The 12,462-nt window shown below is 37.8% G+C and overlaps 2 protein-coding genes across 10 annotated transcripts in view; both read left to right on the top strand.

The window, feature by feature from the left end:
• LOC112572661 (receptor-type tyrosine-protein phosphatase kappa-like) overlaps positions 1–12,462 on the top strand; it is a 503,329-nt gene that overhangs the window by 371,347 nt on the left and 119,520 nt on the right. Inside the window, exons 1-3 of one of the 3 annotated variants that reach the window (XM_025252437.1) lie at positions 8,977–9,108; positions 10,618–10,827; positions 11,226–11,411. The exons of the other annotated variants lie outside the window; for them this stretch is intronic. Coding sequence (XP_025108222.1) covers positions 9,021–9,108; positions 10,618–10,827; positions 11,226–11,411 — 484 coding nt within the window. The 5' untranslated portion in view covers positions 8,977–9,020. Of the gene's footprint in view, positions 1–8,976; positions 9,109–10,617; positions 10,828–11,225; positions 11,412–12,462 lie in introns of those variants that run through there. 3 annotated transcript variants of the gene reach the window in all.
• LOC112572662 (receptor-type tyrosine-protein phosphatase mu-like) overlaps positions 1–12,462 on the top strand; it is a 122,989-nt gene that overhangs the window by 11,054 nt on the left and 99,473 nt on the right. For 6 of the 7 annotated variants that reach the window (XM_025252443.1, XM_025252441.1, XM_025252442.1 and 3 more), the window contains 2 exons: positions 99–577; positions 845–932. In XM_025252443.1, coding sequence (XP_025108228.1) covers positions 99–577; positions 845–932 — 567 coding nt within the window. Of the gene's footprint in view, positions 1–98; positions 578–844; positions 933–1,187; positions 1,265–1,389; positions 1,427–1,625; positions 1,724–2,005; positions 2,135–2,388; positions 2,529–3,046; positions 3,183–3,361; positions 3,500–3,674; positions 3,775–3,972; positions 4,047–4,281; positions 4,423–4,744; positions 4,874–5,237; positions 5,387–5,791; positions 5,928–6,332; positions 7,581–12,462 lie in introns of those variants that run through there. The other variant, XM_025252440.1, reaches the window with a different exon arrangement.

Genomic DNA, 12,462 nt, shown 5'->3' with positions numbered 1-12,462 from the left:
GTTTCTACCTACTTATTGCCACTGTTATATTCACATTATTTAATAAAGGTTAAATCGCTCCATGTGAACGAAGCTTGGTATCTGTTGTACGTTACCAGGAGACAAGCCAATAGTACCGGTAAAACCACAGAGGTACCCCAAACCTGGGGAAATACCAGAGGTCAGCGACTCACACATCTACGGCAACTTGTGTGAAGATACCCCGACCAATAGTCAGTTCACCTCAGTAATGACTTCTGAAAACACTAATTCTACTGATAAAAATGCTACCACCCGTAAACCTGTGACAACGAAAGTGAGGACAGAAAACAGACAGATATATGAAAACGTCGACCTGAAGACAAGTCTTCCAACAAAGTCTAATGACAGTCAACTCAAAAAGCCTTCAACAAAACCAGATAAGGAGGATAGAGAGGTCATGGATCCTACAGACGAAGAAGAGGAGATGGAGAGCATCTACAACACAGAGGACATCTACGCCTCCTACCGCTCACTGGGGCCCTCGTCAATACTCGATGATCTCCAGAAGTCCTTGTTGACCAGCCTGGCATCTGGAAAACTAGGGATGGAGTTTGCGGTAATTTGCTCTGTGAAATCTGTTTGAAGAGCAGTCAACAAGCTTTTACTAATATTCATAACAAGAACATAGTTGTAAACAAAAATAATGTGCATAAACAAAAGCAGACAAATAATGTCATGATAATTGTACTCATTAGCTTCCTTGGTTTAAAAAAAAAAACTCCTGCATTGTCGTATTATTTACTCTCCCGTTTTGCAAGATAGTGACTTATTTCCTTTTTCCAGGTGTGAATCTGTGCACGCTCACCTGTAGTTTTCGTTTCAGGATTTCCGCAAAGACATGCATCATCCTCACGAGATTGGTTTGAAGTCTGAGAACCGAAACAAGAATCGCTTCAAGGCACTGTGTGCTTGTGAGTGACTTAATGGATTTCTTATTTCTGCTTTTCTGGGCTGGTATTGTTTACGTGGACAAGACATTATTGATAACTTGCAGTACCTGACGAACAACTTATCAACATTTATAACCACTTATTTAAATAAATAACACTCCTTTACAGTGGAAATTTAGCGTATTAAGTATACGATAAATTGTAAAATAAAAAAATTTCACAGACACAAATTCTAAAATTTTATTTGGTTTTTATTTTTTTCAATTTCTGTCTTAGACGACCATTCTCGCGTTGTTCTCCAGCGACCAAAGGGAGACACCAACTCTGATTACATCAACGCGAGTTACATTAAGGCAAGTAAATATATTGCTACCTAAATAAAGCGGACACAAAATCGCAAAATGTACTATGATGCTATGGAAACTTTTTAGTATTTGTGCTAAGAACATATTTAATGTAATAAAAAATTTAATTCCAGGGGTGCAGCCGGGAAAGAGCATACATCGCCACCCAAGGTAAATCTCTTTTCAATTAAAATTATTGATAAAAATCGTGTGTAAAATGGAGCGTCTATTTTTAAAAACACAATTCTAAATATTTATTCGTGGGTCCATGCTATACTTCTTTACAACAAAATTCTATCCATTGCTACATAGATGTCTCTGCTATTTAATGCTAAAAATACTCCTCCGGTGACTAATTTGTTACATTCAGGTCCACGCTCCAACACGGTGGATGACCTGTGGTGGATGGTGTGGCAAGAGAACGCCACGCAGATCGTGATGTTGACTAACCTCATAGAGGGCGGCAAGGTGAGAAATTATTGTCCTTTTTGTGTATCTCCATCAGCTGACTAGTCCTCTTCACGTAGGCCGCAGTTCACTTCCCACAAGGTCTTGTTTTGTATCAATTTACAGCTGTGGTCATTTATTATCAGTAAGCATTGATTATCTATTCCACTAGTTGTTAATCTCGATAATTTTGTCTCCTCAAGCAGTACAAGTAAATTTTGATTGGTTGCGTTGCCAGACATCTACACACTTTTGGGAGATGATTTAACACTATGGACGTTTATTTGATTGATAAACACGCAGGACAAGTGTGAAGAGTACTGGCCATCAGTCGGCACCACAAAGACGTATGGTCACGTGACAGTGACAGCCTTGAAAACAGACACCAGAGCAGACTTTGTCGTCCGCTATTTTGTGGTACAGAGCAAAAAAGTAAGAACATCTGTGAAAACAGATTTTGAGTATTCTTTTAACATGTTTACATCTTCGTCGTGTAAAATGTCTATACTAATGTTCATGATAATAGAGAGACAGAAGGACAAGCAGACACATAAAATGGACACAACTACACATCATGCCAACAAAGTTGGTGACCAATTAGCTATATTCCAGTAAATGTCACGCCATGTCTTAGAAAGCGGTGAAAAGAAGTATATTGTAGTATAACTACATGCAATGTCTCGTAGGGCGGTGACCAGCGGACGGTATCTCAGTATCACTACCTGGTGTGGCCTGACCACGGGGTGCCGTCCACCTACTCACTGGTCAGCTTCTGGCGCTACGTCAAGGCACGTGCACAGGGGGCCATACCTGTCGTACACTGCAGGTGAGATAAGCCATTGTTATAAGGCCTCAAATTTCCGTAGTTAGTTGTATTAGCGATTACACTGGTTGTACAGAGCACTCTCCTCCAAAGTGTACAAGATGGTAAAGATGGATAGTCTACTCTTTCAGTTCTGTAGTGTAAAATTATCGAATTTTGAGACAGATTAAAATTTTTCTTTTATACCATAAAATTTATATCATACCAGGGGAAGAATAAAGCCGAGTGATTAGAACACCGCCATCTGCGGCCATCGAAATTGGCTTATGAAAATGCCGTGGTTTCAAGGAACTGTCAAAGAGAAAATTTTGTGTGCATGTGGAAAACTCAAGGGGAGGTGTTTCATTATAGCCCTTGTGTGTAGTATTTTTAGGCAACAATTGGCAGGGTTCTAAGATTTTTTTTTCAATAAAGTCATCAAAAGGACAAAAAAATAGTTTTCTTAAAATGCCTCGCTTAAAAGTCAATATTTTTAGTGATATTTATATATTTAATTTCTTTTTTATTTCATCTCAATCTAGCGCTGGAGTTGGACGCACTGGCACATATATAGCATTAGACATCGCGTCCGACTTGAGGTCACGTGGACGAGACGTAAACGTCAAGGAGATCGTCAGTGGACTACGTGAAGACAGAACTCTCATGGTCCAGACTGAGGTAAGGCGCCGTCTGGTGTTGTGTTATACTCTAAACGTTTATCGATGTTATCGCTAAGAAATTAAAAATACTGCTGATAGTTGAACAGATGCTACTAAACATGCCATGTACAAAATTATTAAACGTTTGAATGTTTATTACATATCAACATATCTTAGTGTATTTTTAATAATTGGCAGGAACAGTACAAGTTCCTCCATGAAGTCATTCTTGAAGAACATACCAGCCATGGCACCAGGATGACCTTTGATCAGTTTGACATTGTGTTTCCCAGCAACATCGATGCCCACGACTCTAGGATTGAGAAGGAATTTAAGGCAAGTAAACCTTTTTTTTAGTCCGTTTTTTGCAAATTTTGTTTGTCCTAAACACATTGTAGTTTTACACGCTATCTCAAACCTAAACACAAAAGGATTAATATCAGCTTTGTAGTTTTCGTTTCCTAACATAAATAGTTAAACCTTATAAAGACTGAAAATGTTTATTTTACAGCTCTTGAAAGAATTGGGACAGTTTGTTCCAAAACCAAATTATAAAATCGCTGAGTCAGAAGAAAATACACATAAAAACCGGAACAAAGAATCACTGCCAGGTAAAAAGCTCTTGTTGTTATTGTGGTTATGTAACATCGATGATGTCCGCTTATTTTAGTTGTTGCTCTTTAAAAAGTGTACCTGGTCTGAATGACTTAAATTTTGTTTAATATTGCATGGTGAGAGTAAGGTCTTTCACAAAAATATAATGTAATATAAAGTCGCTTCAACTGAGTACAACCCTTGTAAACTTGCAGACGACAGCCATCTGGTGTACCTCATGGACCGCGTGCCTGGGAGAAATCAGTACATCAACGCCGTACATGTGTCGGTGTGTGGTAGACCGCAATGTTTGCTCGTCTGGAAAAACTAAAGCTACTTTAATGAAGTCTTTAATAAATCTTAAAAATGAGTTGATCTTTAGTAATGGGACTCTGGACTTGCATTGAGCAATGTTGGCTGATTATTGCTATTTACAGAAATCTGACAATAACACCAGCGGAAAAATGTAAGATCATGTGCTTTTCTGTCATTCTAATGACTGTGTTATTTCCGCTTACGTTCAGTCGTTCAGGAAAGTACAAGGACTGATCCTGACCCAGCTGCCGCTGCCGGACACCGTGGTGGACATGTGGCGTCTGGTTGACGGATGGGACGTCAACACCATTGTTTCTCTTGGACACAGAAACCAGAGTCAATCAGTCAAGGTCTTAGTCTGTTTACAGTTGTTTAGAATTTGTACCTTGAAACTTGGCTTGATTCAGTCAAAATACATACTTTTGGCAACCAGTAGTGATATTTCGAATAAATATTTCCAGCATAATGGGTTTGTATGGCTTCAGTACTTAGAAGAATAAGTAATACCTAAAACTGAAATATGTATTTCACAATGTGTCTTTTCATCAATATTTCCATTCTCTTCACGCAATTATTTAAGCAGTTCTTATCTTACAATACGTTGTATTGTATAAATCTTTGACAATTCGTTTTCATTTTTATTCATTCGTGTTACCGTTTTCTTTTCATCAGAACTACTCCCACTACTGGCCTAAGAATGAAAAAGAAGTGCTGAAAACAGGACAACACACCATCAAGCTGACTTCTACTTCTGCACTTGGAGATCATCTTACCTGCTACAACCTGTCTCTTATGACCAAGGTTTCTCTTTAAGAACGCAATTCCTAGTTCTCATATTTTGTTCTACCCATTCCCTTTTTTATCTGTACTTATCTTCAAAAAAATACAACAGGGCATTGCTCCATCTGCTTTGTGTTCAGATAAGTTCATATGGTGTCAAAAAAGATGGAAGACTGTATATTCATTAACGGAGAATATTTGGGTGTAATAGTTGTACAGAACTACGAATGATTGTTTATCGTTATTGCTACTTGATGTGGATAATTGTATTTTCTTTGTGTTCTTGGACCAATCTTTTGCGTTCATTACCCCTTTTACTCTTTTATTTCTCCCCTTTACATTACATAGCAAGAGATCAGACTGAAGAATTTTCTTGTTAATAAAGATGTCCACACCAAGAGAAGTCCGAGTTCTGTACTTTGATGACTGGGCAGGCGTCGTCCCAGGCAACAGCTCTGACATTCTTCACCTGATGGACACGCTGGAATCATGGCACATTGAAGAGAACACCTCACCTGTAGTCGTGCAGTGCAAGTCAGTTTTGTCTGATTTCTCTCAACGAAATGAATGAGTGATCGTTTAATATGATTAATTATATAAATCTGAGCATCAGTTCAAACTGCTATACACTATATTTATAGTTAAAGCTTGTGTATAGTGTACACGATTCTTAATGTCTTTTCTTCAAACACGTTTATTCCAGAAACTGTACTCTGTGTTATTTTAGTTTATACACAAGGAGCACAGGGTCACAACAACACCTCGCCAGCGAACCCTGTTTGAGAGCAGCCCTCTTCCCGTCAGTTGGGTTCATGTGATGCCTTTGCCTTTCTACTGTTATTCTACGTTATATTGAGGAAGAAAAATTATTGTTTGCCGTATCTAGAACAATTTTTTACCTTGCCAACAGCACTTTAATGCGATATTTCTTCATTTCAGTGACGGTATGACAAGAAGTGGGATGTTCTGTGCTCTGTATGAAGTCATCAACGGGGCCAGACATGACCAGGAGATAGACGTCTACCTGTCTGTGCGACACGTTCAGAGCAGAAGACCAAAGGCTGTTACTACAGAGGTAGACTCTCTTTGGTCACATCGAACTGTTTATAGAGATTATATATGTATATCTCAGGCTTCTAATGAATTAACTGTTTATTCGACCTATCCGCCGTTGTCATACAAGCTTTGTTTGGATTTATACCTTATAACTGTTCAGAATGTTTCATCTGACATCATTTAACTTTGATATATTTCTTGTGTTCGAGTTTCATTCAATAATTTTTGTAAAGTTAAATATTCGTTTACCTTTGTGCGTACATGCTACCTGTAGTTTTGTTTTTCATTTGCATTTTCTTTTGTGCTTTTTTTGTTGTTGTTGTTGTTGTTGTTGTTGTTGTTTTTCTGTTTTATTGTGATTCTTGAGGTTTTTCTTCCAATTGTTACGAATACTTTGATTTATTGTCTGTATCTGTTTCAACAGGCTCAGTACCGTTACTGCTACCAGGTCGCACAAGAGTACAAGCGCCAAGAAAGTATTTACCAGAACACGTGATCAGTCAGCGGTTTCTCACCTGACAGACACCTGACGTGGCCTGATATAAATTTCTCTGAAGAAATCAAGATAAAGATGTGCAGAATGATACTTCCTATACTTTCTTTGGCTTACAAACTCTTAAACATTACATTGTGTAAAAAGTGAGTTAAGCGGACCTTCAGCTTATTGTTTACTGTGCAATATCTGATCTCGCAAAATTTACCAGCACTCACTATAGTGTACCTTGATGAAGGCAAGTTGTAGTTTCAAAAGAGGCTTAACTTTCTTGCTTTTGATAATAAAAATGTTTCTTCTTATATGTAGATATATTGTGCAACATTTATTCATTTAATATTCATATGCACTAGTGAAATATATATAAATACCAATGATATATCTACAAAATATGCAATATTGATGTAATATATACATACATCTGGTGGTGCCTGTCCAAAAAATGTGATGCATTATTTCTCTAAAATTTAAGTGATTGCTACCCTTCCTCAAAATACGGCTCTAAACATCAAATCCCTGTCAGAAATGTACATAGATATGTCTAATTAACATATAAATGGTCTCTGTCACTCTTTGGTAGCACTTGAAATTTATATTTATATTCTTGATACTTGGGTCTTTAAGTTGTGTCTGTGTTTAGTACACTCTCATGCCCCACTTGAATTCTTTTTCCTTTATCTTCAAACTGTGCCTCAGAACCCATTTCTTTAAGATATACATATACCTGGAAATAAGCAAAAGTACCCTTCTGTCCACTCCTTTATTCTTCATCCTTGCACATTTTTGTCATAGTGTTTTCTGTTTGCTAATGCTTATCTTTATTGGATGGTTGGCTATCGGTTTGTTTGTAGCCGCATTGAGCTCATTGAGCTCATGTCCACACAGGGAAATGTGTACAAATCCAATTATGTGATGCTGGCAGTCCTGAAGAAGAGAAGTGTGGGGCAAAACATTCACTTACATTTGTTCATTTCAGTCATTTGGGGAAAAAGGGAAATATTTTAATTTTTCTGTCCTTGAAGGACGATTTATAAAGGCCTCCAACATTGTCAGAAGACGATTGAGCCAGACAACCCAGACAAACGGGACATCTCTCCTGCACTGTCAATCACCACAAGCTATGTTTTTAACTGCAATACTTTGTTTCATTTTGTTTTGAAATTAAAACCAGTTCTGTTTTTTCTGGCTGCAGACTTGTGCTTTTGTTGTTCAAAACACCCCATCCCTCGCCACTACCATTAGGCATCAGACAGTCGCCTGGGACGCAATCTCGGAGGGGGCGCAAAAATGTCCTGTTTTTTTTTTTTAAAGACGAATAATGTCAGGAAAAAATATTATTTTCATAGAAGGACATTAGCAGGACACTTTTCCTCTGCTTATAGGTTGACTGTCACGCTACTTTCTAAATATATGTATTATAAGAAAACCCTATTATTCCAGGGCACACTTGCAGTGACCAGCTAACCACTGAGGAAGGCGAGTGCGCAAGAGAGGTGGGGGAGGGGCGGCGTTGGTTGATGGAGAAGGGGTTGGTCAGGCTGGATCCCTAGGATGGATGGGACCACATACCAGGATCACCTTTCTCTCTTCTATCCTCAGTTGGAAGAAGCTACACATTAATGCATAAGAAACACTGTAGCTGAGTTCAGCGACAAAAACACTGACTTTTATTTTGTTACTCATTTTTTCTTTTGGTTAGTCAGTGCGGATTTACTTGTTGGTTTTCTGTAAGATGAGAAAGAGAGAAGAGAACCATTGAAAGTTCTTGACAGGGTGTTAGGTGGGAAGGGTACCGATAAATCTATCACAGTTAATGACCAGTCGGATCAGATTGTCAGGACGGGACAAAGGTGTAGAAAACCAGTTTTCTGCTTTAACGCTGAAAAGGTAACTTTGCGGTCAAGAACATCTGTGAACTAAACGGATTTGTTCTGCAAAAGAAAAGTATGTCTGTGGAATAAATTGTGAGGAAAAATATATTTGTCGACTAAACTGTGTCCGAAGAAGAAAAGTTTCAGAAATCAAGATGATTTAACAGTGGATACACTCCATGATCCTACAACCACGACATTACGAGAGTTTGTAAAGTTTGCATTACTTTTATACACTGTCATATGACTGCATTTATTTTATTAACACGATTTGTGTCTTTACCTTAATTGTATTTCCTTATTTCTTCTTTTACCTTTCTTGCTTAAGCAGATTCAAGCGGTTGAGTTAGGGGTGTTGTAGAACTTTACAAAACATTCCATTGAGCGAACAGATTAAGTCCCTTACCACGCCCCCGTCACGCTTTGGTGAGGACTGTAGGTGGGAGGGTAGCTGGAAAATCCCGCTTAACAGGTCTACTTAACACTCAGGCCTTTATTTCACACACACACAGACATATGAACGCCCCATGCAAGACACACAAACAAGAACACACTTAAAAGTTCAATAATTAAGAAATGTCGGCTACGATGTATGTCACGAACAGTGTTAGAAATCTATTTATCGACAAAGTTCAAAATAACGGTTTGTCAGTTTGAGGACGAAGGTTTACTGTGCAGAGTAACTCGAACTCACTTCCTAGATCAGGAGAAGTCGACTCATACTGAACCAGGTAGTCAGTTGGAGGTAATGGCGGGCTGTACATGCATTCAGGTCCTCAAACTTACTGTGATTACAGAAATACTACTTTTGTGTGTTGCCCAGAACATACACAGGCGTGAGTACATTTGTGTGAAATACTTTCCTCAAATTTGTGGCTAGCATTTAACTTAAGTACTTGTAAGTAAACGTTTCAGTGAGTACTCTTAGTTACAGGGAAGACGAGTGCTAACTACACAGTGAAATAAATGTGGGGATACTTGTAGGTGCAGTTGATAACCTTTGTCCTATTCATTGTTGTTTGTGGTTATGACAGAAAATTAATAAAGTAGTTCTATTCCCAAAAAATGCTAAAAGATTTTTTAAATAATTACTAGTGTAACTGGTGACTGGTAACCAAGATATCCGCCAAGCCAAATCTTAAGGGAGGGAACGACTCAAGGAGAATGAAGACAGCGATATCACAGTCATACGAATGGAACACAACTAAATTTACAAATACTTTAATAAACACAGCAATAATAATAAACAGGCAAACTAACATGTTAACAAAGACCTACATTTACCACGTGGGGCTGTTTATGTGTCTGCCCAGGTCCCAGTCACTCCCCAGTGGAAAAGGGGATCACAAAGAAATATATATATGTGTGTGTCCCGAATATTGCATTTGGGATGCGCGCCCCTACTTCGCTAGCCGGCCAGTTCAAGCAGAACACGTGGACCTGTGGTCAACCCTTTAGGACTAAGCTCCACCCCAGGATACCATTAAATATTTCTAGCCCACAATCATCAGCAATTAAAATTATACAGTTTACTGTAATAACAGTAATTATTGAAGGCCGTCATTTGAGACAGTAGATAAACGGGTTTCTATTTTCAGTGAATTTAAGAGCAGATAAAATGCAGTGGACAGCTGTTAGATTATAATTTAGGAAGTTTTCTCACTCTTAGCCCAAACAGGAATCATCGTAGTCATAGTCTGCAGTCGTACAAACTACATTTAACACGTGATTTCTGATGATAAGTGCGATTATGAGTAATACACTTGTATTATTGAGCTCTCAGTTGTGTCTTGTGAAATTCTGGAAGACAGAGACATGTTTACTCCACTTTCTCTAGACTTTATAGACAATTACCGGAGGTCTCTTTTGTAGCATGCGCCCGCTTGATTTTCTTTCCACCGAGTGATCTCCTGGTCACGTGGTCAGTGAAAGTTTTACCTTATCTAGTTACATGCTACCAGTCACAATATGAACACTGTGTCGTCATCCTATACACCACTTCGGAAAGGGCCACATGCTTACTGAAACAATCAAGCAGTTAATTTCTGTCTTACCTCTCTCGTCGTTCTTAACCTCGTTTTCTCTTGTCTTTTGTCTCATGTAACAGCTCTCTAAGACACCAGTTGTGTCTGGTAGAGATGTGGACCTCTACCTCCACTACCCACAATATATTCTTTATAATCTTATGAAATGCATTACCTTTCTGTCTATAAAGCTTTTGTTTTCTTCATAGTGTCAATTCAGATTCTACTTCTTCTGATGAAGTTGACTCATTATGTTTCTGCACGTTTTCTGAATTCTCAGTGTCTCTTATTTTAGAACTGTACTTTTCAACTCATTTTCAGAAAACGTAGCAATTGGCAAAACGTGTGGCATAAGTTCTACGTATAATAACACGGACACCTGCTCAGCGGCAATAAATGGAAACAATAGAAACCTAAATTATCCCATCAACTGCATCCACACTGCAGAGAACGACAACTCACCTTTCTGGTGGGTGGACCTGGGGAATGAGTTCACCATCAGCATGATGACGATCTACGGAAGGACTTACTGTGAGATGAAGTTGTCATAATACTTTAAGTCACTAATTGAGTCTGTTTTTTGCCCGTGAAACTAGATAATTTTTTTTAATTGTCATCATCATTATAACTATTTAAAAAAAAATTTAACATTAGCTAAACATTATCTTCCATATTTTTGATTAAATTATAATTTGCCATAGTATGCAAACTAATTTAATCTTCACATAGTGACGACTACATCTATATTATGAACTTAATTATTTATTCAGTAACATGCCTTGTTTCATGTCACCTTTGATTATAGGTACATTAAAACTCTTAACACTATCGTTTTCATTAACTATGGCTCTGTCATAAAAGCTGTATGAAGTTATGACAACATTAAAATTGGTCTTACTTACGTATTTGATTGTCTTGTTTGACTTCAGATATATATAGAATGACTCAAGTTAACATTGTCCTGGATAAAAACATCGTCAAAAGCTTCACCTGGAAAGACACATGGACAAACGATAAATATGTCATCACAGTGGGTCGTGTAGGGCGAGTGGTCAACATTACAAAAGACAGTAACACGGGTTCTACGATGAATATTTGTGAGGTGGAGGTGTGGGGTACGTACACAGTACTTTTTGAAAATCATCTTAGAATGCTTCTAGGAGTTAGTCCATGGCGGGACATCGCGTGTGTGTGTGTATGTGAGTGTGTGTGTGAATGTATATATATATATGTGTTTTATAATATTTGTGACGTGAGTGAAAATTAAGTTTGTTTTTGAGTTGTTAACTGTATTCTTTTCCGATCAAGTGTGTGACGCCGGTTGGTATGGAGACTGTACACAGGCCTGTAGTTACTGTCCCGGCGGCTTAAACTGTGACAAGGTGGACGGCAACTGTACGACCTGCGAAACCGGCTTCCAGCTACCACACTGTGAAGGCTGGTATTTTTCTTTTAAAGAAACATATGAAAATAAATTGACCAGCACAAAAATTACCAACAGTCTCAAACAAGAAGAAATTCATAGCACAAAACCCTTTATTCACATACAGAAAATACCAACAAACATTTACAAAACTCATCAATTCCTTGTTTGTGTGAGCAATGATAGGGCTACTTGGAACTTTCTTTTTTCATAATGTGCATAGTGCACGTAAGTCACTAAATTATTAAACAAAACTGCTGCATCGTATGCCTTTTTCTTACATCTCAAACACCTAGGAGCTGATTTATTTATCTTAGAAGGAAAGGATAATTTATCACTGACAATAGAAGAAAACAGTTATATAATGCTTAGAATTGCTTGATGAGCATAACAATAGTTTGTTTAAACAAGTCAGTTAAAAATGATGTTAACAATATGCGAGTATAATTAGTACAAGAAACACCGTGCCAACGTAATAATACAGCATATGTATTTCTATATTATTATCAAAGTATTTTGCCATAAAATTTTACAGGATGGCGTACGAAACTATTCCAAGTAACAGGTCACTTCGGGAAATAATTATTTTGTAATTATAATGAACCTGTGGTTTACTTAGTGCACAATCACGCTTATGTAGGAACATGCTCTCAACGCTTAGAACAAGAGACATGGACATTATATGAAGGAGAAACAAATGTGCAAACAAGTAATAAAAGACAAACATTGTAGACATAAAGAGA

Source organism: Pomacea canaliculata, linkage group LG9 (assembly GCF_003073045.1).
Source record: "Pomacea canaliculata isolate SZHN2017 linkage group LG9, ASM307304v1, whole genome shotgun sequence".
Classification (NCBI taxonomy): domain Eukaryota; kingdom Metazoa; phylum Mollusca; class Gastropoda; order Architaenioglossa; family Ampullariidae; genus Pomacea; species Pomacea canaliculata.
This window is presented reverse-complemented; position numbering and strand designations above follow the sequence as displayed.